At 39.9% G+C, this 23,153-nt stretch overlaps 1 protein-coding gene and 2 non-coding genes across 3 annotated transcripts; 2 read left to right on the top strand and 1 right to left on the bottom strand.

The window, feature by feature from the left end:
• Positions 1-481: 481 nt before the first annotated feature.
• ACTRT3 (actin related protein T3) lies at positions 482-17,899 on the bottom strand. Its single transcript, XM_020805801.3, has 2 exons — positions 17,697-17,899; positions 482-13,880 (listed from the first exon to the last, which is right to left on the bottom strand). Exons 1-2 carry the CDS (start codon positions 17,897-17,899, stop codon positions 12,962-12,964), a joined length of 1,122 nt encoding a protein of 373 aa, XP_020661460.1. The 3' UTR covers positions 482-12,961.
• Positions 17,900-22,061: 4,162 nt separating this feature from the next.
• On the top strand, positions 22,062-22,134 carry TRNAV-AAC (transfer RNA valine (anticodon AAC)). Its single transcript has one exon. It is a non-coding gene; the product is annotated as a tRNA-Val (tRNA).
• Positions 22,135-22,722: 588 nt separating this feature from the next.
• TRNAV-AAC (transfer RNA valine (anticodon AAC)) lies at positions 22,723-22,795 on the top strand. The gene has a single exon. It is a non-coding gene; the product is annotated as a tRNA-Val (tRNA).
• Positions 22,796-23,153: the final 358 nt, after the last annotated feature.

Genomic DNA, 23,153 nt, shown 5'->3' with positions numbered 1-23,153 from the left:
TAACAGGTGTGGCTGTGGTAAGTTAATCACTGGGTTGTTGCTATTATGTGCTGTCAAAAACACAAACGGTCTTGCAAACTCACTGAGTCAACCCATCTCATATTTGGTTTTTCTCTTCTGCTAGCTTTAACTTTTCCCAGCATTATTTTTTTTCCAGTGAGTCTAACATCTGATTATGTATCCAAACAATGACACCCCCATTTAGCAGTTTTGCTGCTAGAGAGATTTCACATTTGATTTAGCATCTACCAATTTGTCTTTTTTGTATTCATGGTATCCATAAAGTTATCATATAACATTGTGTTTTGAAGAAATCAATTTTTCCTGTTGCTTTTCTTCACTTTCAACTTCCACATAGTACAGTATGGATGATCTTGGCCTTGGTCTCCAGTGAAATATCCTTACTCTTAATGATCTTCTTGTTCTTTGATAGCTTCCCATGGCTGGCTGACTGACTGGGCAATCAATCCTCTAAAAATCTCAGTTTTTAACTATACAGTACATGCCTAAAACTACACCACTAGTATTTAACTGGAAACACAGTGACTGGTCTAAGGACTGTAAATAAACTATTGATTGATTGAACTGGAAACACAATGGCTTTGTCATTTCTTGAATGTTGCTTAATTGCTCCAAGAAATTAGTAGCTTTGCCACAATTAAAGACTAACAGAAACATTCTGAACATGCTCACATGAGGATAAACTTCTCACGGCTCACTTCAAAATAAATACAATTCTAAGTAAATACAAAGCAATACACAAAGCAGTTTAGTCAGCAAGAGTAGCGCCTGCTGGAGAGGGTGGGGTGCTGAACTGTGAATCATCTGCTTGGCCCGGAAAAAAATTGCACCAAACCACCAGTCCATGCCCATCTCTAGTCAGTAGCCGAAATGTTTTAGGCACAGATATGCCCTGATGAACACCCGTATCTGTATTTACTTTGAATTGTGCTTTGAAGATAAGTCCAAACAATACATGCAATCACAAATTAGTTGTGGCTATACATCAGGCCTTGAGCAATCTGTATAGTCCTAGGATGCCCCCAGAAGAAAATGGTAAACCTCTTCTGAGTATTATCTACCTGGAAAACCCTAAAATGGTCACAAGTCAGAATTGACTTAACAGCAATTATACATTTATTCAAGAGAGCCTTGTGGTGCAGTGGTTAAAACGCTGTACTGCAGCTAAAACTGTGCTCACGACCTGGGGTTCAAATCCCAGGTAGCCGGCTCAAGGTTGACTCAGCCTTCCATCCTTCCGAGGTTGGTAAAATGAGTACCCAGCTTGCTGGGGGGGCAATGTGTAGCCTGTATAATTAAATTGTAAACCACCCGGAGAGTGCTTGGGGCGGTATGTAAGTCCAATAAATAAATAAATAAATAAATAAATAAATAAATAAATAAATAAATCACTACACCTGACTGCACCAGAAAATATCACCTGATTACTTCATCCTTAAATCCATTTTTAGCTGGCTGGATAGCTCAGTGGTTTAGATATCTGGCTACGGAGCCAAAGGCTGGGAATTTGATTACTCACTGTGCTTCTGGCAAGTACAGCCAGTCTGTGTGGAATTGGACAAGCTGCAGTCCCCAGGTGCTCCCAGAAGGAATGGTAAACCACTACAAAGTATTCTCTGTCTAGAAAAACCTGAAAAGGGTTGCCATAAGTCAGAACTGACTTGATGGCACAGGATTATTATTAAATCCACTTTTATCCCACAAATGTGGAAAATGTTTGCAGATAGTTAAATACTGCAAAACCAGATGATTGTTTTGTTGCACAGGGAATAATAATATCCAGGTGACATAGCAGCTCTTATGACATTCCCAAAGATTTAATGCAAGTAACCTGAGAAATTTCTCAATGTTTTCATGTGATAGTAACAGCAAAAACCTGGAAGATTATAACCAGCTACTAGTATACACACTATAGTGACTGGGGACAAGGCAATGACTCTTAAGGTTTTACATCTAAATGAAACATTATCATTTGCAGATATGCTGAATAAAGCTAATCTCTTTATGAATATATTTCATGTCGCTCTTAAATTTGCTAGCAAACTAAAGGTCAGGGAAGAGACCAGAGATTTTTCCCATTTGTTTTAGATGGGAGTATGAGTGATGAGGGGGATTGACCTGTGACACAGCTCTATATGCAACAACTATTTGTAGTGGCTTCCAGTACTTGGACACAGAAACTAAGGTTCACTCATGTCCAACAAGTACAGTGGATCCTCTACTTACGGAATTAATCTGTATTGGAATGGTGGCTGCAGGTCGAGACTCCATTGACCTACAATGCACTGAAAACCGATTAATCTGTAACCGTCTGTTTTTATTCCATTTTGTGTTTTTTTTTTTCTGGTCTGTAGGTCGATTCTCCGGCTGCAAGTCAAACCTAAATTTTGCAGCCAGAGAAGTCTGTAAGTCGAGCCGTCTGTAAGTCGAGGGTCCACTGTGTACAAGATTTGCCAGCAAATATCTTAAAAGCCTGCATTTGTGCACACTTGCTGTATTATTAGCTCAACTTGACTATTCTAAAGCAACTCATGAAATCTATGTCGATATGGTGGTCCTACTGTATAGCAATTGAAAGCCGGCATGCAGGGAATACGAGGAAACAAATCTAACAACAGCACAATGCTTCCTCCCTGGCATTTCAGTTCAGAAACTGCGCTATGTACATGGTTCAGTTATTCAAAGGCTGTTTACAAGCAAATACTGGCTCTGCCATACAGCAGAAGTCTGAAAAGTACTCTTTTTAAAAAATACAGTATCTCAAATCTTGCAGCCACCATGGCTACGCCTCATATTCTTTGGGATTCTGGTTTTGTAGTCTGAAAAAAATAACTTTCCCAACCTCTGTCAGGACAAAGAGGCTGTAGGTGCTTGGCTTGGACTCTGTATACTTATGGAGTAGGCCCAAGGGCAGTTCAGTCTGGATTAAAGTTGCTTGTTTTACTATCATGATTTTGCTCTTGCAAATACTTGTAAGATTTGTTATGTGCTATTAAGTTATTTCCAACACAGTGGCCCTATGAGTTGGTAAACTGCAAAATGACCTATCATTAATAGCCTTTCTGTCCTGCTGTTTCCCCCCCCCCTTTGGCCCTCAAAAATATGTAAAATATATGATGTGACCCTCATACTGAAAGGTTTGGAGCCCCCTGCTCCAGTGCTATGCCAGAAGGAGCAGGGCAGCTTTTAAAAGGGGCTAGATGGATCGCTTATTGATAACATACTGTATGTGCTCAACAGAAAACTAGGGCAAGTCAAACAAAAAACAAATGCCTGTCTGATTTCCCTCTTAACTGCTGAACTTGAGGTTTGGGCCTCTCCTATACAGGCCCAAGAACTACATTTGTGCTTTCACTAAAACACACAGGAGGAAGGGGTGGCTCTTTTTTTTTTTTGTCTTAAAACTAAGAAGAGAAACTAAAAGAAGAACTAGGTATATTTTTGGTACTGAGAAATTGAGAAGAAAATGTCAGGACAATCATACTTTTAAAATTGGTTTTCTACCATTTAGGACTTTTATATCGATAATGAACACACTAGATATTCAGTAATTAATTATTTCTGCAGTGCTGGTCTGGTCTACAATAGTCAGCAGGCATTAGATATAAACTGGACTATTCTGCAAACAGCCAGATATGTCTTTTAACACATCAAGCTGTATGTCAAAATATTCTACCACAGAAACTGAGTACCTGGCCTTTTCTAGTGATGAGTTACTTTTCTACATACTGTACCACATAGTCCATTAGCAGCCCACATCTATTAGAATATACAGAACAGTTCATTTTCCTCTGCTTCAAGACTCCACTTCTAGCAAACACATTCCATTTTAAGCTTTTATTTCTTCTTAAGAATCCCTTCAGTGTAACTCTGCCAGTGTGGCCTTTACTCCACTGCTTTTAGCACACTCTGAGACAAGTTGAAACACTTTTTCTAGAGCTCAAATTATAATCATAACAAGGAAGCATCATAAGCTAATAGATTTAATAATAAATAATGGCATGCCATCAACTTGACCAGGCATATTACTGTAATTGGTTTTTATAGGCCTCTCATGTCTTACAAGGCTTAAAAGTGCATCAGGAAAATTCAGTCTTCTTCTATAAATCTTTTCCAAGCATTTACATAAAGAATACTTGCCTTTAAAAATAATTTTAATTTACAATAGCAGTTGAACATCAACGTATCAAACATTAAGACTACAGAACTTGAGCAAAGGAGCCATGGCTTCTAGTTACTGAGCAAATTCCTTGAATGCAAAGAATACACCAAATGTGAGGAAGTTATATTAAAATTTCAAGTTGTGAGACTACATAATTTATTTACAGATAACCCAATTACATTTACCCTGTTTCCCCCAAAATAAGACAGGGTCTTATACTAATTTTTGCTCCAAAAACACGTTAGGGCTTATTTTCAGGGGATGTTTTATTTTAGGGGAAACAAGGTATTGCAACCCTTTAATTATACAAAGGTGGTGTAAACCACACCTTTCTCGCCCATTTCTTTATGAAGCAGTAGCTTTCCCATTGCCTAGTCTTCACAAGTTTGAAAGTTCCATCACACCACTAGATGGCAATACTTAACCACAAGCAATCCTCATCAAAACTAGAATATAATCCTTAACAAAAAATATAGAGAAATGGCAATAAACTGCATTTCAGAAGAGTTCTCATGGCAGAAGTTCCAGATTTGACAGATTAGCACGGGTGAGCAAAAAGCAGATGAGGTTGACATGTGACTCTCCCAATTTGTGTTAAATTAAGATGCTGCGATAGCCCACCACCAGAACTTGACAGCATAGCTATACAGAAATGCCCCTCTTTAAAGCATTAGCATCTTACAGGTTGCTTTTAGTTATCTTTTCTTTCCTACCCATCCTAATAAGTAACATCCCTTTCACCCCACCCCCTTGGGATTGTGATCCTTGGGCTGTTGCCCAATTGAAAAACACCCCTTGGTTCTGCTGACTTTGCCCACCACCAGGCCATCTCTGAATTAAAGTCATACTCAGAAGGCATTCACAGACTAAGTGGCATGCAGTTGTTAGAAAATGTGCACAATATTCACACACTAGGCTCTGGAATGAAATAGGCAGAATATAAATATATACAAAGATGCATAATGTGTCAGTCTTGCACTATTCCATTCCTCATTTAATCCCCTCCTTTAAATCAAGGGCTACAAGTCTCATGAGAACAGCTCCACTTTCTGTGGGGCTCTCCACATGAGTCAGCGGTCCTGTCTTGCATGGAAAAGAACAGAGGAGCTTTCATTCTTTTGATTCATTGCTTTCCAGATGTAGGAGGTCTACAAAACAGAATATGAGAAAGGTGGGACTACGCTCTCTCTTCTACCTGTGGAGAATTTATCCTAGCAGATCACATGAACAGAGTTAAAGATTCCAGTCCCACCTCATCATAAAGATATCACCTAAGAAAGCCTGTACAATGCAGGGGCAGCCATGCTGACCAATAAACAAAGTCCAAACATGAGATTCCAAAATATGCTGAAACTTGAGACATAAAATTACAAATGCTTTCCTTCTCAAGAAACCTGTTTTTTATTTTTCTAGAATTTTACAGTAGGTACTTACCTGCCAGCATATCAGTATATTACAGTATATTGTACAACACATTAGACCACATCAGCAACAAAAAAAATTAGGCAAAAGCATGACCAATAAAACATTGGAGTTCAGTAAACAGCTATATATACAAAACAACTATCCACAACCATGAAGCATTACATAAGTTACACATCTGGATTTTAATTAAATTACATCCATCCAAAGCTGTATGAAGTTGTCTCAGTAACAGTACTAAATCTAGAACTGAACTACAGACTACATGTATAGTACGTGGCCACAAGGCTTCTCCACCTCTTAAAACATTATAAATATTAAATGATCCTAAAGCAAAGATTCTGGAAGCACTGTTTGGCTACTGCTTTCTCAGATACTCAAAGCAGTTCACACTAATAAAGAGGCGCTAGCTGAATTGCATCCTAATCCTTTCAACAGAATTTACTTTGAAGCACATATTCTAAATATGCACAAGAAGGTGTCTTTCCATCTTCAGAAATGGAGTGGATAATCAAGAAAAAACTATTGCTGCAGACACGTTATTTCAGATTGTCTCTTTTTTACATACACACCTCAAGAAGGCTCGTATAAATGTAAGCACCAGATGTTTTTGAAAAACATAGGGAAACACATTTATCACAACTACAATAGGCTGAAGCTCCCTTTTTTAAAATGTCTGTCAGAATTTGCATTCAAAACCAGACACTATTCTCATCTGGAAGATGTAATCATCTATTTAGCTAACAAATCTAGTTAGACACTAGCATGTTCTTTTGCACAATGCCCTTACTGCATCTGTGTGCTACTGCTTTACGCATTTTTCTTGCAACAAAAGTGAAACAGAGCCAATTCATTAAGATTCATTTTCTTAAAGTAATGTGGTACAGTAAAAGTAATGTAGAAAATTTGCTTTCTGCATGTTTTTAACGTGAAAACAAAACTACATCATTTATACATATATTAAGCGATCAGGCAGACGTAACAGGCATTACTACATCATGTCTATTGCCTACCAATTCAGAGTTTTGTTATTAACAGATGATGCCCTGATCAGAATACACAGGTTATTTTAAGTACCATCTTCTACTATGCAGTTCCATTAGGTCTTTACAGATTTTCTAGCCAATTAAATAGGCCAAGTCATAGACCGCCAGCTGACAGAAACAAGTACTTTTGGTGCTGTCTGGACAATAAGGTAAAGGTTCCCCTTGACAATTTTTGTCCAGACGTGTTCGACTCTAGGGGGCGGTGCTCATCCCCGTTTCCAAGCCGTAGAGCCAGCTTTTTGTCCGAAGACAATCTTCCGTGGTCACATGGCCAGTGCGACTTAAGACATGGAACGCTGTTACCTTCCCACCAAGGTGGTCCCTATTAATCTATTTATTTATTTATTGTATTTATACCCCACCTATCTAGTCATTTCAACCACTCTAGGCAGCTTACAACATAAAACATAACAAGTTCAAGAAAAATTTATAACAATTAATTAATTAAATGATTCTGCAATGGGAAAATACAAAATAAATCAAATAGAGAGAAAAAAGAGAGAGGACAGGAATTAACTGGAAGGGAAGGCCTGCCTATACATCCACGTTTTTAGTTGGTTCTTAAAAGTACCCAGTGAGGGTGCAGCGTGAATCTCCGGAGGCAGGTCATTCCAGAGGCGAGGAGCCACTGCCGAGAAGGCCCGGTTTCGAGTTTCCTTTCGGGCCTCCCTCAGCGTCAGGCTGCTCAGCCTCACCTCCTGGCTCGCACGGGTGACATGGGTAGAACTGGGTGGAAGTAAGCATTCCGCCAAGTATCGAGGTCCTAAACCGCTTAGAGCTTACTACTACTCGCATTTTGTATGCTTCTGAACCGCTAGGTTGGCGGGAGTCTGGACAATATCCTACTTCAAAGATGCTAAAAGCTCCATGTTTTTAACAAGATACGGTATAAAGAATACCACTTGCTCAAGTTTTCCTTTAACCATCAGTGCCCTATGCTTTGTCATGTATACCTGAAGCTACTTATGGTTTAGTTATAAGGTGTATTAGAATTTTGTGAACCACTTTTGAGATTTTAAATGATACACAAAACTGTGAATAGATAAATCTCATTTGACTTTACAGTTCCAAAAACCCAAGCCCATTCTAACAAAGATTAAAAAACAAACAGCAAGTTAAGTTAAGAACAAAGACAGGCCCTTGGAAAATGACCATGTGTGGAAGATCAATTCAAAGGTAGGGAGAAGGGGGGGGGAAGATAGCCAGAACAGTGCACAGAATTGCAACAGGTAGATATTTATTTATTTATTTGATTTATACCCCGCCTATCTGGCCTACCAGACCACTCTAGGCGGCTTCCAATATAAAATCAGATAATAAAAACATAGACAAATACATAATAATCAAACAGCAACAGCAGTAAAATAAAGAAAGAAAAGTAAGAGAGAAATCAAGAATTGGCTGGAGGGAAGGCCTGGATAAATAACCATGTTTTTAGTTGGGTTTAAAATATAAATACAATATATGCTTAGCATATCAGGCTCATTTCAAGCTTGATTTAGATTTAATCTAATAGTTTTGTCAAATACCTAAGAAAGCCAGGTTTATTTATAATCTGCTCACCAGAGTAATACTGCCTGCAAATCTTTCCTTACATAACAAGAATCAGGTCTTTACTTCATTCTTCCTATGCTAAAATCTAGGGTGTAGGTGTTGTTTTTTAACCTAAAGGGAGAAGGGCAAAAAGCAGCAGCAAAGCACAAAATGCTTTTTTAGCTAAGCCAAAGCTCCTCAACGAGAAGAGCAGCCATTTCAGACTAGTCACAGAAAAGACTATGAAGCCTTAAACACAGCATTTTGTCCTTGTCCTCTTCTTTTCCCGGTCCTTTTGCGAACATCCTGAGGAGATGACCATTTATCACACTCAAGACTGCCCTCCTTTTTAAAAAGCGCTGGAGAGATGGAGGAGGCTCGTTTCTGCTCATCAGCGAACCAAGGCCAAAATGGAAGGAGAGGGGCACAAACCCTGCTACACCTCGACTGACTCCTTCACGAGGATGCTCGGGGCTCGTCTTTTCGCCTCGTGGCCGGTGGCAGAAACTATGACGCACTTCCCTTGGTTTTTTTTTTCCACACTCGCCACTGCTCTCGAGGCAACCCAAACATTCTAACCCCGTCCCCCCTCCCACCATTTCTCAACCGTCGCTCCCCGCGCCAGCCATTTTGTGGTGTCCGGGCGACGCCCGCCGCGCGCCTCACAGCTCAAGAAGCGCGCGGGGTGCGACAGCAACGGGGTTTGACAGCAACGCCGCCCGTTTTTGCTCTGGCGCCCGCCACATACACACACCCCAGCCGAAAGCCTCTCCCGAGGCCAGACCCACCGCCACGGAGGCTGACAGGGGCGAACCCTTCAGGGCAGCAGCTTCTCGAGCCAGGCTGACCGCGGCCTCATTTGGCAGGCAGGTGGCCTCCGATGTGAAGGGAGAGGTTTTAGGAGAGGAAAGGCGCTCCGGCCGGCAGGTGGAAGACCCCCCCCCTTTAACGCTGACGTTTTTTGAAACGTTTGAGTTCGGTGAAAGCCAACGAGTAAAACACCGAACATCGCGCTAAACCGCCAACGACGGGAAAATAGGGTTAGAAAACCGGGGGGGACCTACCAAGAAAAAACTCCGACCTCACCCACCCTATATAGGAAACCCGTCCTGCCCCTGCCCCGCCTCCCTTGAGCTTTATTGGTTAACATTGAGGGAGTCTCTACTTCCCATTGGCACGAAGCTCATTATGCAATTAAGCGGGAGTTTCCAATCTAGAGGACTCCGCCCCCTGCCTCCCCCCTGTTTTTGTCTTTGGGGCGGCACGTGGTGCCTGCTTAACTTGAACCCGCAGAGATTTTCTTTCACGCGTCTTGCACTCGGTTGGGTCTGAAAGTGTGCATACTTTTTTCAGTGCTTACAAAGTAGAAGTTAAGGTCGTGCTTGCAATATTTCATGCGGAGGATTTTTCGGAAATCGGTACCCAAATTTATTTATTTATTTAAAATGTTTCCATCCCATCTTTCTCCCCAAAAGGACCCAAATCGGTTTACATCGTTAAAAAGTCGAAAGCCTCCCTCCTTGTGTTTTACTATACTGTATTCACTTTCTCGCCTCTCCTTCTCTGATTTAAAATGGCTGAAGTAGATAACCTGGTAAAAATAGGCTAGAAAGAGAGAAAAAATGGCTCCCAAAGTGCTACTACCACAATTTATTTAGAATTAATATTGCAGCGGTGGAGTGCACATTGCTGATGCCTTTGGGCTCTCTTGCATTAATTTTTGCATGAACAGCAGAGCCTATTTTAACTAAAATTGTACAGTATATGGTTGTGCCATTGGTTAGCAAGGAGTTGGGCATCAGAGGTTTCAGCTATTGCTCAGAACAAATGGCCTTTTGAAATTACAGTACAGTATTCACATTTCTGGGGAGAAACTTTGGGAAGGATCATTCTATCAAATTTCTCCCTCAGGAGAAATCCCACCCTCCAATTTCTCAGAGATGGTACTCACCATTAGCAGTAGTTGTGAGATAGCTTTGTTCCTTTCATATTTTTTGTACAGTACTTGCCACTGCATGCGGCAGTAACACGCTGGCTGCGGTTTTGCATTCTCCATAATGCCCTCTGCTTGGTGTCGCTGCATAAGGCATAATGAGGGTGATGGTGAGCGAACAGCTGCCAAAAATGTACTGGAGAATGTTCAGAAATAATTTTGCAAAAATGGCCTTTAATTTCTAGGAGGGCACAGAAAATAAAAGTATATCTATCAGAACATTGTTTTCTGAGACATTTTGGCTCAGCACTTGCTGTCATTCTTTAGAGTTCAGTTCCTTCCCTTCCAAGTTTAATATTTTTGAGAGGTCATTATGTGGGCAGCTCATGGACCAAGCATGGAAGAGTAACACCCTGCCACCCTGTCATGTCCCATTTACTGGGCATTTTGTTTCTACTGCAAATGAATAAAATGCAGCTCTTTACCGGTAAGCCCTGCAACATGTTATAAACCAAGGAAGTGTTCTGTTCAGCTTTAGAAAAAATATGAAGCTAGGGCTGTGCTGTAATTTGTCCTCATAAAAACTTAATTTATTCCTGGTATATAGTTACAGATCCAGCTTTTAAGGGACATTGGGAAAGTTGCTCTTGGGGAGGCATCTATTTAACTGAAGACAAAAATTAGGGCAAAGAGGAAAATGTATAGGCCACCTCCCATTAAAAATGGCAGCGTACAATGGTAATTGAAATCCAGTGTAAGCATGTATAGACCTATGCTCATTGGGGCAAAAGACCAAGATTTTTAGGTTGCAGTGGATGATTATGATGGTGACAACAATGTGCCATCAAGTCAATTCTGATTTATGGTGACCTTTTTCGGGGTTTTCCAGGTAGAGAATACACAGAAGTAGTTTATAATTCCCTCCTTCTGGGGACATTCCAGGAATGTGCAGCTTTTCCAAGGCTACTGTACTTGCAAGAGGCACAATGGGGAACTGAACTCCCAGCATATCTAAATCACTGAGCTATCCAGCCAGAGGATAATAGTTCAGTCAATATGTTAAGCCACTCTCTTAGATTACTCAGTAAATACTGGTGATAGACCAGTATTTTGACTTTAAATTTTATTTTCTTCTTTTATTATGCTTACCATTCTGTTTTACTGAAGTGATACTTCAATAAAAATACTTTACTGGACTCTTGACCTAGACTAGAATCATATTTACATCTTCAAGGACTAGTTTCTTTCTCCACTTTATGCTTGGATTATGTTTTTCTGAATAAGGGTGCAACTACATTTATAAACAATGTGGGAAATAACTGGGATCGGGACAGTCTGATTCATATTATTTTTCCATTGACTGCATGACATATGAGGTGCTGCCAATGTGGATCAGCTCAGAATTTTCGCTTCCAATTCATACTTTTTTACTTTGGCTGCTTTTTAAAGAATCCAATGCATTTACATTGGTTCAGGTGCTCTGATTGCTTGACCCAATGCAACAGGTGAACAGAAGCTCACTCTACCAGCTTTCTTGTTTAAGGTGGAGAGAGATGGAGCAAAGGGGCACTTGCAGGGGTATCAGTTCCCCTCAGCTGAGCACTCCATGTCTCCAAATCATTTTTCCCTCAAAGGCTTGGTGCCTAGAGCAGCTGGAATCCAAGGTGGGGAAAAATGAGTGAGGAGGAAATAAGTGGAGAGGATGACAATGGCAGTCAGCCTTGTTTGCAACTTGTTGATGTAGCTGTATGGTAGCAATACCTCCTGCAAATCTTGACAGCAGCTATAAAATCAACCTTAACAAGGTGTTCCGCTAAAGCAAATTTATCCAGGGAAACTCGACTTTCTGGGTGTGACTTCACAGCAGATCACTTTGCATTTTTTTTCTGCTGTATTGTCACAATAAAAGGGAAAGGAAGAAAACGGTCGGGTAATCCCTCGCTGATGAAGACTACTATTCCTGAATTATCATTTTATGAGTCAGCAGGAAACTAACTTGCTTTCTAATTTTTGGATATGTCACAAATTAGTAGAAAGGTCTGAGAAACAGAAGACATTGCCACCAAACTAAAATATTGGCCTTTAAAGGAACAGGAAGAGGAGTCAGAAAGATGGTGTCCCTTTCTCACAAGTGTCGACTTACAGGACAAGGGAGGAAGGGGAAGCAAAACAATATTTTTATTAGCAATGATCAGACGTCTTGGGTTGTGATTCTAAAAGTAAATCTTGAGGAGGGAGCTGAAGGGAAAAGAAACAGCTAAACCATTTTGAAGGTGGTTTCGGATATTTTTGCAACTTAAGCAAAAAGTCAAAGCTCTCTATCCCATTCTGGATTGTATTTTTCTTTAAATGACAAGAAGCAGTTGTTTTATGTTTTCTACCTTGAGACAACTGTATAGGTCTAATTATTGGCTTTCAATGGCAAATGCATGTTGCAAAGAATTCTAGATTGGGCACTAAGATTTACATTCAGTTTACGCAGGCAAACCCAGTACGTTCAGCCTTGCTTAGGGTAAATCAGAAATTATGTTAGGCTTTTAAAGTAAAAGGTATAGTATTGGGAGTATTGAATGGAAGGAGGAAGAAAAGATCTGATGTAGTTTGTTAGAGCCTGATTTCTATTTTTCTGCTCAAGTACTTTATGCACAGAAAAAGGCATATTTGAAAGCAGCCCAAATATTGCAGATACTGGGAAAGATGTAATCCAAACCAACACATATGGACTTGTTACTTTTATTCTTCTTTTGAAAAGTGGTAAGGCTGCAAGCCTCACTGAGGATGTCATGAATTTGAAGTTCTTCCCCACTGCTTCTTAAATAAAAATTGTTTCAATACAACAGGATTCTAGAAGCACTTCCTGTGTACTATATTAGGCCCAACTTCAGCATATTCTTCCTTAGAAATCCACATCTCCTGGAAAGCAGAGAGAGAAGCAAGAATAGATCCCCCCATCCAAACAGAGATCTTCCTGTCAGGAGGTGCTTGTACCATAACTTCAGTGTCTTTGGGAGCCATGCGAGTGATCTCCTTAGTCAAGCGTTCAGCAATGCCAGGAAAGAGACTAGAGCCACCAGAAAGGAGTATGTTGGCATATAAAGTGGTTCTCAAGTCGATGTCACACTTCATGATGGTATTGAATAGGAGCTTATCAATTCCTGGGGCCTCCATCCCAATGTTAGAAGGGCGAAAGAGGGTCTCAGGGCAGCGAAACAATTGATTGTGGATTTTAATAATCTGCCCATCAGGCAATTTCCATGTTTTTTCTATTGCAGTAGGTTTTTTAGCCATCTCTTCCTCAGGGTTCAGGCAGACATAGCACAAGGCCTCTTTGATGATTCGCACAATTTCCCTCTCAGCCGTGCTTACTAATGCTATGCCACTTTCTCTCAGGATCCTCATGAGGTAGTCTGTAAGATCCCGGCCTGCTAGGTCAAGGCGGAGTACAGCATGAGGCAAACAGTAGCCTTCAAAGATTGGGACGGTGTGGGTAACGCCATCACCAGAATCCATCACACAACCTGTAGTGAGTCCTGCAGCATAAAGTGCCAACACAGCTTGGATGGCCACATAGAGAGCTGGTACTTCGAATTTTTCAAAGAGCAGACGTGTCATTTGTTCCCGATTAGCCAGTGGGTTGAGTGGTGCTTCAGTTATCAGTGCTGGTCTTGTGCTAGAATTTAACCTCAGCTCATTTTCATAAACATGTTTCCATATTTTCTCCATATCTGGCCAGGAAGTGACAATTCCGTGTTCCACTGGGTATCTGAAGGGCAGTAATGAGAATAAAACCAAAAAGTGGCATTATATTATGACATTTGATATGCCCAATATCTTGGCTTCCCCACTTACAGATCCCATATTAATAAATAGTAAGTAAAAAGATCTAATAAACTTTTCCATTAAATCAGCAGTATCACGATGTGTACGTCCTAGACGCTGCAACTGCAAGTATGTGAGAACATTTGCATTGAACAATAACTGTTTGAAAATATCACAAAGATCACATCTGTATGACAAATTTGCATTACTCAAAAACATTTTCTTCTCATGCACTTCAACAAAGAAATCTGGAATCTTTCCTTCTGTGTGGCACTGAAGTTTATCTTCTATATTCTCACAAACCTAGAATTTCTCATGACAGTTCAATCTATTTCATTTGAATCAATGTGCATCAATCTTTTTTTCTGAGGAGTAAATGCTAAGGTTTGGATAGGGCTCAGCTTTTTGCACCACTTTTAAAAATAAAGGATATAAAAATTAATCAAATTATATTCAGTTAATTTACTTCAATATAATGTGTCATGGATGAGGGTGGAAAGTTCGGTGTGAAAGTTAATGCACTGCAAACAGTAGAGAAATATTCCAGATAATCATCAGTCCATTAGACACAGAATTTGTGTCACTCCATGCCTACACACAACACTCTTTTTGCGTAATGCACTGAAGGGAACCGTAATACATCCAGGAAAAAATTATACCTACATTGTAAACTGCAACACATTCCAAGTTTAGTGAATGCAATTAGTCTTTCTGGGGAAATCTATCAGGGGATGCAGGTGGATATGGGAATGTGGCAAGAGCCAGTAGTGAGGAGATTCAGAGCTATCCTCTGAGAATTAACAAAGGCTATATATTAAAAATTATCTTCTATTGAACAGCAAATAGAACTTGTAGAAGTTCCATTTAAAGCCTAAATGCTGTAGTGGAGGAGGAAAAGATGCTGTGTGCCAGAAAAGGCTGAATCTAGTCTGTACTGCAAGTTTTCCACCCTTGCATAGCCGGTCATTAAGATTCAACTGTTAGTCCAGTCACTTTCTGCATGTAGTGCATATACTGAACCTGTATGTACTTAACCTTTAAGTACGAAATGTTTCAGCTGGCCTTGAATGGTAAAAATGATAGCTTGTTCAAACAGTACTCATTTGGAGGATAAAAAGCATAGTTTCCAAGATGCTTCAGCTTGTGATGGTCCATGGGGCAACAGGAACGGTGTGAGCAATCTAGCATACCCAATTCTAGGTAAATTATGACAATGGCACCAAACCGAGCCTTATGAGTTTAAAGTGTTTGCAGAGTTCACAAGCATATCGTGAGCTGGCAAGGTTTTTTAAATAATGTGCCTAGCATGCTAAAGTGCACCGTGCCAACTTTTAAAAATTAATTTTCCATTCCTGTCTGAGCAAGAGACAATCTTTTTATTCTCTTTTTTTGTTCTGGATCTTAAAGAAAAGTTTCACAACTTGAAAACTCAACTACTGTGCTAATATTTTTATTTCCTTTAATGCATCAGTCCTAGAAAAAGCAATAACAATATACTGTAACTCTTAACTCACTGGATTGTGGCAAGTTAATAACTGGCCAGAATCGTTTTGATATTCGCATAAGATTTGCATAGCTTGTTGTGGCTAATTGCAGCTAATTGATAATATGCCAGGGCAGGTCTCTCTTGTGAAATTAGATATATGATCAGGAATGTAACCACAACAAAAGGTTTCTGACTATTGTTTCCCCGGTTGGATAAAACCAGTGCTATTAAAATCTTAATTTGAAGCATTTCTCAAAACAAGGTTAGAAAGACATGTGAAAATACTTACAGTATTTCCATTCTCAAATGCTATTATTTTAGTAATATTATTCAGCATCAGCATATCATTCCATAACAAACTTGGGACGTGTATTAGGATGAAAGAGACTGGCCTAAGATCATCCAGGGATTATCAACTGATGGGGGAGAGAGGCTTTTCATCACCTGCAGTGTAATCCTAATTCAGTGCTTGCTCTAGTGAATTTGGAATGGGCAGAAACCCCTTGTGATGGCTGACCTCAAAGACTATTATGCTGGCTAGGTTCTACCAGCAGAAGAGCCCAAAAGTGGTGGAAAAAGTTGGTCAACACCAGATCTGAACTTCTCCATCCCAGGGACACAGCTGCTACAGCTGCACCAGGTTCAGCCAAGATGGGGATAATAATAATAATTACATACTATCAAGTGAATTGCAACTTATAGCAACCCTTCTAGCTATAGAATTTCCAGAAGTGGTTTACCAGTCTTTTCTTCTAGGGGTGCATCTTGCTCAGGTTTCCACAGGCTGGCTATTTTCCCAGGAGACCCAGTGGGGAATTAAACTCCTAACCTCTGTCTCACAGCCAGCCAAGGGCAGGGGGAAGTCCCAAGTAAATTTCATCACCTCTAGGTTGGGAGAGGTTTGGATTCTGCACATCTTTGAAAGCCTTAACATTAGCTCATCTGGGTGTCAGGCTTCTTGGATAGTAAAGATTGCAGCCTTAGTTTTCAGGCTTTGTATCTCCATTGACAATGGGACAAGTAAAAGCGTGCTGCTTATATACCGCCCCATAGTGCTTCAAGCACTCTCTGGGCGGTTTACAAGTTAATTATGCAGGCTACACATTGCCCCCCCAAGTGAGCTGGGTACTCATTTTACCGACCTCGGAAGGATAGAAGGCTGAGTGAACCTTGAGCCGGCTACCTGGAATTGAACCCCATGTTCTACCTTAGGTGAAGGACAAGATCTTGCTTTACTGCCACCACTTTGTTTTCCATGTACAAAAGTTGACTGGACAGTTAAATATTCATTATTGGCAGTGGGACAGCATCTCCCACCAGCAACATCTAAGCAAAACAGCATAGCTCAGGACATGCAATGCAGTGCAGCCATATCATACACACTGCTTTGTCTTACAATACCCTCTTCTGCCCAGAATTTAGGTTTCTTTTAAAAAAATAATTCATTCCTCTCATCTATTCTCTGAAATCCTGTTGCTTAGCATAGTCAATCATGGTAGAGGAAGCCCATTGAATCACTGAGATTCAGTGTGTCGACTCAGTGGGCCTACTCTCGTTGTGAATTACTTTAGGACAGTAAGTTGCAACCAGAGAAGGCACATTGAATCAACGGAACTTATAATAGAGATGACTTACCAACTCAATAGGATTTCAGCCACAAAGATTGAAATTGTTGTTACTTATTTTAGAGTTTGTGTTTTTGCTGTTGTTGTTTTCATTGTTTTCCTTTTTAAAACCCTTAGGACTGATAAGTGAATGTCACAAAACTTGAAAAATCCTTGTGAAAATGCCTCCAAAAAGCCTTTTAAAAGTATAATTTAAAAGCATCTAGAAAACATTACTTATCACATAGCAATTTTGTTCCTGCTCATTACATTACTTTGGAAAGGTAATACGCTTATACCAATTTAGTAATGCAAATAAGTAACTTGTTACAGGTGACAGTATTACAAATCATTGGCCATATTATTGATCTCCATTTAAGGTTTGCATAACCAGCTGTGTGCTGAAGTGTATCTTAGTTGTGCAGTTGTAGGCATGACCAGGACACACCCCAGCACCTCATTAATTAGCCATTGCAAGTTATACAGACCCTATGTGAACACTAGCAGGATTCTGGCTGTTACTTCCAAACTGCTACTTCCTGATAGCTGCCTTGTTCTGCCTAACTGTGGGGTTGGCTCTGCCCAGACCACCTCCATTCCTCATAATTTTCAGGTTAGCCAACACTTATCAGTTCCCTGTGGTTCACATTCCCCAGGGTCTTCTGAGCACCTGAGGGAGAGGATCCCTCGTTTGGCTTGTGCTTCATCTCCAATGTAGAAGTCCTTCTGACCAGCACCTAGCATCACAGACTTGGCCTTGGGACGACCGATCAAGTTGGTGAAGATGACCCGTGGTTCTTTGTCCCCAGCCACACCAGCCTTGAGGAGACCTGAGCCATTATCTAATACCACGGCTGGTGGCAACTCGCCCATCCCTGGGTGATGGTTCTGCTCTTGCCTGTTTCTTGCTCAAGGCAGTTGACCTTCAGTGGGCCTGTCTTATATTACGGGGAAAGTAAGGCTAACAATCTCCCCAACCATGTGTTGCTACCTCTATTATGACTTACATGTTGCTATGATACCTTCTCACCAATATGTGCAAGAGTTTCAATACAGTACCTGTTTAAATGAGAAGTGATGAAGACCCATGCTGTATGCTTTCTATGCCTAAAGTATGCATGTCAACATTTGAAACTTTGTGTCCATAAGATGTTAAAAATGTTTAAAGGGCATGGTGGAAAAGTTACCCTGAAAATTAAAATATATTTAAAAATAGTTGGAAAATAGTTTACATTTTTAAACAATCAGCTGCTTTCCACTGAATTTTAAGGTCAATGATATGATAACACTGCTTAGAAGAATTTCATTCATGTCTGCTAGGTTAGCATGGAAGTGAACTGAACTAAACTGAATTTTGTAATGATGTAATAGGTAGCTGAATGGTTATCTTTTAATGAAATCATTTATTAAAATGTTTGCGATGAACAGATAGGCGGGGTATAAATGGAATAAATAAATTAATAAAATTGGTGATTATGAGTCCATAAGCAGATTCAGCCAATGATTGTAATATTTTGAGTTTACAAGACTTTAACCCATTATTACTATAACATTCTATTTCGTTGGCATTCTATATAGAATCACATTAGAGAGCTGAAGCTTGCAAAATTAATGACCATAACAAAAACTTTATCTGTAAGATGGCAATTTGCCAGATTTTAGGTTACAGGTTCCTAGGCTGCAGGTACAATAGAATTTTATTGGACTTCCAAGATCTTGCAAAGTGCATAGCCTGCAAATAAGGTTTGCTTATAGTAAGGAGAAAGGGGGAAACAACTTAAAGAGTTACGAATGTGGAGAGATAGGACACACATCAGGGCATTCAACCCTTCATAACAAGATGGCTCTATGATGTGCTACACACACTGGATAGCAACAACAATTATGGAGTAGAGCAGCTGGACACAAAGGCAACTCACAAACGTAATCAATCTTCCTCCATAGGTTGTAACTGGTAAATGGCTGGTACGATTGTATTATTTTTCTGTGTGTGTTCTTAATATGTGTGGCGACCACCCATATCACTCATGTCTTTCATATTCATGAGCTGATTTGCATGAACCTATGAGAGAGCTGGAGAGGTGGAGTCAGCAGCTACATGAGGCTTGGTGGGAGAGGAGCAGAAAGATAGGGCTGGTTAGTCAGGAAGATAGGGTTGGTTAAGAAAATAGGAAGAGAGGGTGGCAATGAAACTGCCAGTGAAAAGAACTATGTATTGAGGGAACTGTTGATGGATTGCTTATGTATACTGAATATCTGAAAAACTTCTGTTAATACTCATTCTGCTTCACTTCAATAAATAAGTTCTGTTTCTGTTCACAAGACAAGTGTTCTGACATATGTCAATTTTATATTATGGATTGAAGTAATCTGGTGGCAGCGAAAAGAGAATGTGACGTTAACCTTTGTGAGGGAATAATGAACAGGGGCCACGTGGATAAATGTCACAATATGCTTAGAGACTAAGTAAAATATTTTACTTTTTATATTTTTATTTATAAGAATTTTAGTATTTAAAGAGATGTAATTCCTGATTTTTAAATGTGCCTCTTGCCTTTTTAGAATGTAAGTCTATAAGCGAAATCTCATTGTTCCTTTTCCCTAAAAGATATGCTCCTGTATTTTATATCCAAACATAACTTAAGGTCTGCCTTTAACACTTGCATTCTTTTACAAGTTACAAGGAAGGATTTTTCAAAGTATTTGTGCCTAGAGTTTTCATCATAGCTGTAAGCTTTTTGAACGTTACAATAATGCCAAAGTATTTTATACATGTGTGGGATGTGGTGGCGCTGCGGGCTAAACCACAGAAGCCTTTGTGTGCTGCAGGGTCAGAAGACCAGCAGTCGTAAGATCGAATCCATGTGACGGAATGAGCTCCCCTCGCTTTGTCCCAGCTCCTTGCCAACCTAGCAGTTCGAAAGCATGTAAATGCGAGTAGATAAATAGGTACCACCTCGGTGGGAAGGTAAACAGCGTTCCGGGTCTAAGTCGCGCTGGCCACGTGACAACGGAAACTGTCTTCGGACAAACGCTGGCTCTACGGCTTGGAAACGGGGATGAGCACCGCCCCCTAGAGTCGAACACGACTGACTAAAATGTCAAGGGGAACCTTTATTTTATACGTATGGAACACAGAAGCAATGGAGATAGAAAAAGCTTGTAGCAATAGACAAGCTAATGTTGCCTGGAATTATTGCATGTCCCAAAAGACTTATATTATGATGCCCAGATTAATGCAAATATTGTTTGGTTTCATTTTGGAGTTAACCCTTTATTGAGATGAATGCCAGCTATTATGCACACAGGCTTCTGATTCCTCCCCTCACCCCCACCCCTGGAGAGGTCTATAGGTTTCTGTAGGACTCCTGAGAGGTGTGTATGCCAAGTATCGGTTCTCTGATCTGGCATGTACTTAGGTCATGTTATGAAAACTATGCTTGTCCTTTTTTCTTAGCTGGATGATGATAATATAATGTGAGAATCTACATTGTTATTACAGTAAGGATCTCCTTCGCTTACCTGGTTTGGAAGATGTGTTCAGACAAGTGTTCTGATTAGCTTTCACAGTAGTTCACAAAACAATAGAAGAAATGAGACAGTGTTTTAGGTCTTGAAAATAGAAGGGAGTTCTAGATTTAGAGAGCTGAGAAAGTAAGCAGAGCCCAGTCACCTGCCTTAAATAAGGAACGGCAAATCAGACTGCAGAACTGAACGTATAATAAGGATGGTGTGTCGACTGTGAAGAGGCACAGAATTCATCACTCTAGGAAGCTCATTTCAAAGAGCAAATTTCTAATCTATAAGATTATAAACGGATGTGTGAAAACATCTATCTGATACATGGTGACATCCCAGAAGATGGAAGGAAGCCAATCGGGATTTCTAGTGAATAAAAGAGTTGCTCTTGCTGGCTGAATAGAATTTTTTGGACTGAAGAGTGACCAAAGATGAAGTATTAAAGTGAATGGATGCAGTCAAGAAACCATGAAACGCATATAATGCAAAAAGCAAGTTAAGTAATGACTTTACTTTGAGAAATGTAATGGGAAATAGAAAAGATAGACTATTACTGCTGGTAATTCAGAGTAAAATAAATGGGGAAAGAAGTGTGGGAAGGAGAATAACATTTTGGCTGAAAACATTAGAGACTGATTTGGCTGGAACATATAATCGTTAGAATAGCCATGATGACATCCATCCTTTGCTGGGAGGAAGAGGAGTATGAAGAACAGGAGCTTAGTATATAGCCCTTTAACACTTTTGTAGGGCGGTTAGAGTAGAATAAATTATAAAAGTAAGCAATGACATGGATATGCACTTAAGTGTTATGGATATTACAGTTAACAGAGCATGCTGAATGAAAGAAACTACTTGGGAGATCAGGGATACTGAATACAATACTTCTGAGACAGTATGGATTCCTATGCCTGAAGTTACTCATCTTAATGTTGTTCCATCCAGTGGAAGAAGATGGAAATGACTTTGATTGGCCAAACAAAATGAAAGGAAATACCTTGGAAGAAAAAACAAACAAACCCAAAGAAAAGTGGTTGTTGGATTTGACCTGTAAGGCAGAATTTAGGTTCTGTACCCCTCCCCCAAAATTTGTGTGACTTTATATGTTGTGCTTGCACTTTATTTCTCCTGGTTATCATGTAATTGGAACTGCACTCCAACAGGGGACTCTCAACAGTTTTTTTCCCTTACAAAATGTGGATGTACAGCCTGAGAAAGACGGGTTAATGTAGAAAGCTAGCTGTTTGTTCGGGTTCTTTTAGTGGTCTAATAAAGGTATGAGCTGCTCTTAATTTGTTTTATGTAAGGACTACATGGCATTTTCTAATTTATTTTGCCTTCCAGTTTAGACAGCAACGGCTTAGCATAAAATATGCTAAGCTCGCAATCTTCTGTTGCTTTATCTGGTAGCAAACCCTGTTGCACTCAGTAGAATATAGCTTTTGTGTGGTTATACATACTGTATATCGAATAATGATGTAATTGTGCTTACTGAGGGGAGGAGGGTCTTGCCGAAGTTTCTGTAGTGTAGTGGTTATCACGTTCGCCTAACACGCGAAAGGTCCCCGGTTCGAAACCGGGCAGAAACATAAGCAGAGTGTTTTTTTTCTTAGAAAACGCTGTATTTCACCTTTATAGCCGCTTGTTTGAAAGGGAGCAGTTATTTTTTTTATCACCAAATTCCATGTATGTGTATAGAAGACTGTAGTCTGAAAATTACAAGTATTTGTAAGAATAAAGCAAATGTAGTCTTTTAATTTTTTTGGTTTGGCTCTTTATTTGCCTCTTCTTGGAATATCAGAGAAGTATCCAATCAATTATTTTAAAGCAAAATAGAAAAAACCGTGATTTTAAAAACAAAACATGTCCATGATTTTTTTCACCAATATGTGTGTAATAACATATTTAAACAAGTACGTGTTTCTCCAATTAATGAATGGTGCAATCGATTCAATGGGAAATAATCGGAAGGGAAGTTTAAAATTCCATAAGGAGTGCCAATACTTATGTAGGTTTGCGTGTTCAGGCTAATAAAAATCCTTTTAGGATAACCACATTACATGCATGCTTAGTACAACTGAATTTAAAAGGAATAACCACACATCATACCTCTTAAATTGATGCTAGATGGGACCGGAAGACTTATGAAGGGTAATTGCAAAGTCTACAGCAGGCAAGTTTCCGTAGTGTAGTGGTTATCACGTTCGCCTAACACGCGAAAGGTCCCCGGTTCGAAACCGGGCGGAAACACGATAAATTTTTCAATCCCTTCAAAACAATTTGTAAATACTGAAAACGTACAACTGACTCCTCTTGTTACTCTGCGTTAAGGAAAGAAAACGCCGTCCAAGTGCATGTCTGCGTGATCCCCTGCTTTTTTTAAATCGATGTTTGAATATTTCACTATAAATTGTTAGCACCCAAGAGCCTGGACTGGATTCACGTATTTTCCTTTCTCAAAACTGTTCAAAGGAGTGCATGAAGATGCAGCAATTTTTGTCACCGACTTGCAGCAGCTCCAAAGTGCTAAATTTACGAGGAAACTATGTTATGTATCTTCGGGAAAAGGAAGACTTTTCGGGGTGGGGTTTTTTTTTGCAGGTGTAAA

This window comes from Pogona vitticeps, chromosome 3 (genome assembly GCF_051106095.1).
Source record: "Pogona vitticeps strain Pit_001003342236 chromosome 3, PviZW2.1, whole genome shotgun sequence".
Taxonomy (NCBI): Eukaryota; Metazoa; Chordata; class Lepidosauria; order Squamata; family Agamidae; genus Pogona; species Pogona vitticeps.
Note: the sequence above shows the minus strand (reverse complement) of the source record. Positions and strands in the feature narration are given on the sequence as shown.

Coding starts and splice junctions, on each gene's coding strand:
- ACTRT3 (XM_020805801.3), bottom strand. CDS start 17,899: ATGGGCGAGTTGCCACCAGCCGTGGTATTAGATAATGGCTCAGGTCTC. Junction 13,881..17,696: donor CGAGGGATCCTCTCCCTCAG/GTGCTCAGAAGA, acceptor ACTGCCCTTCAG/ATACCCAGTGGAACACGGAA.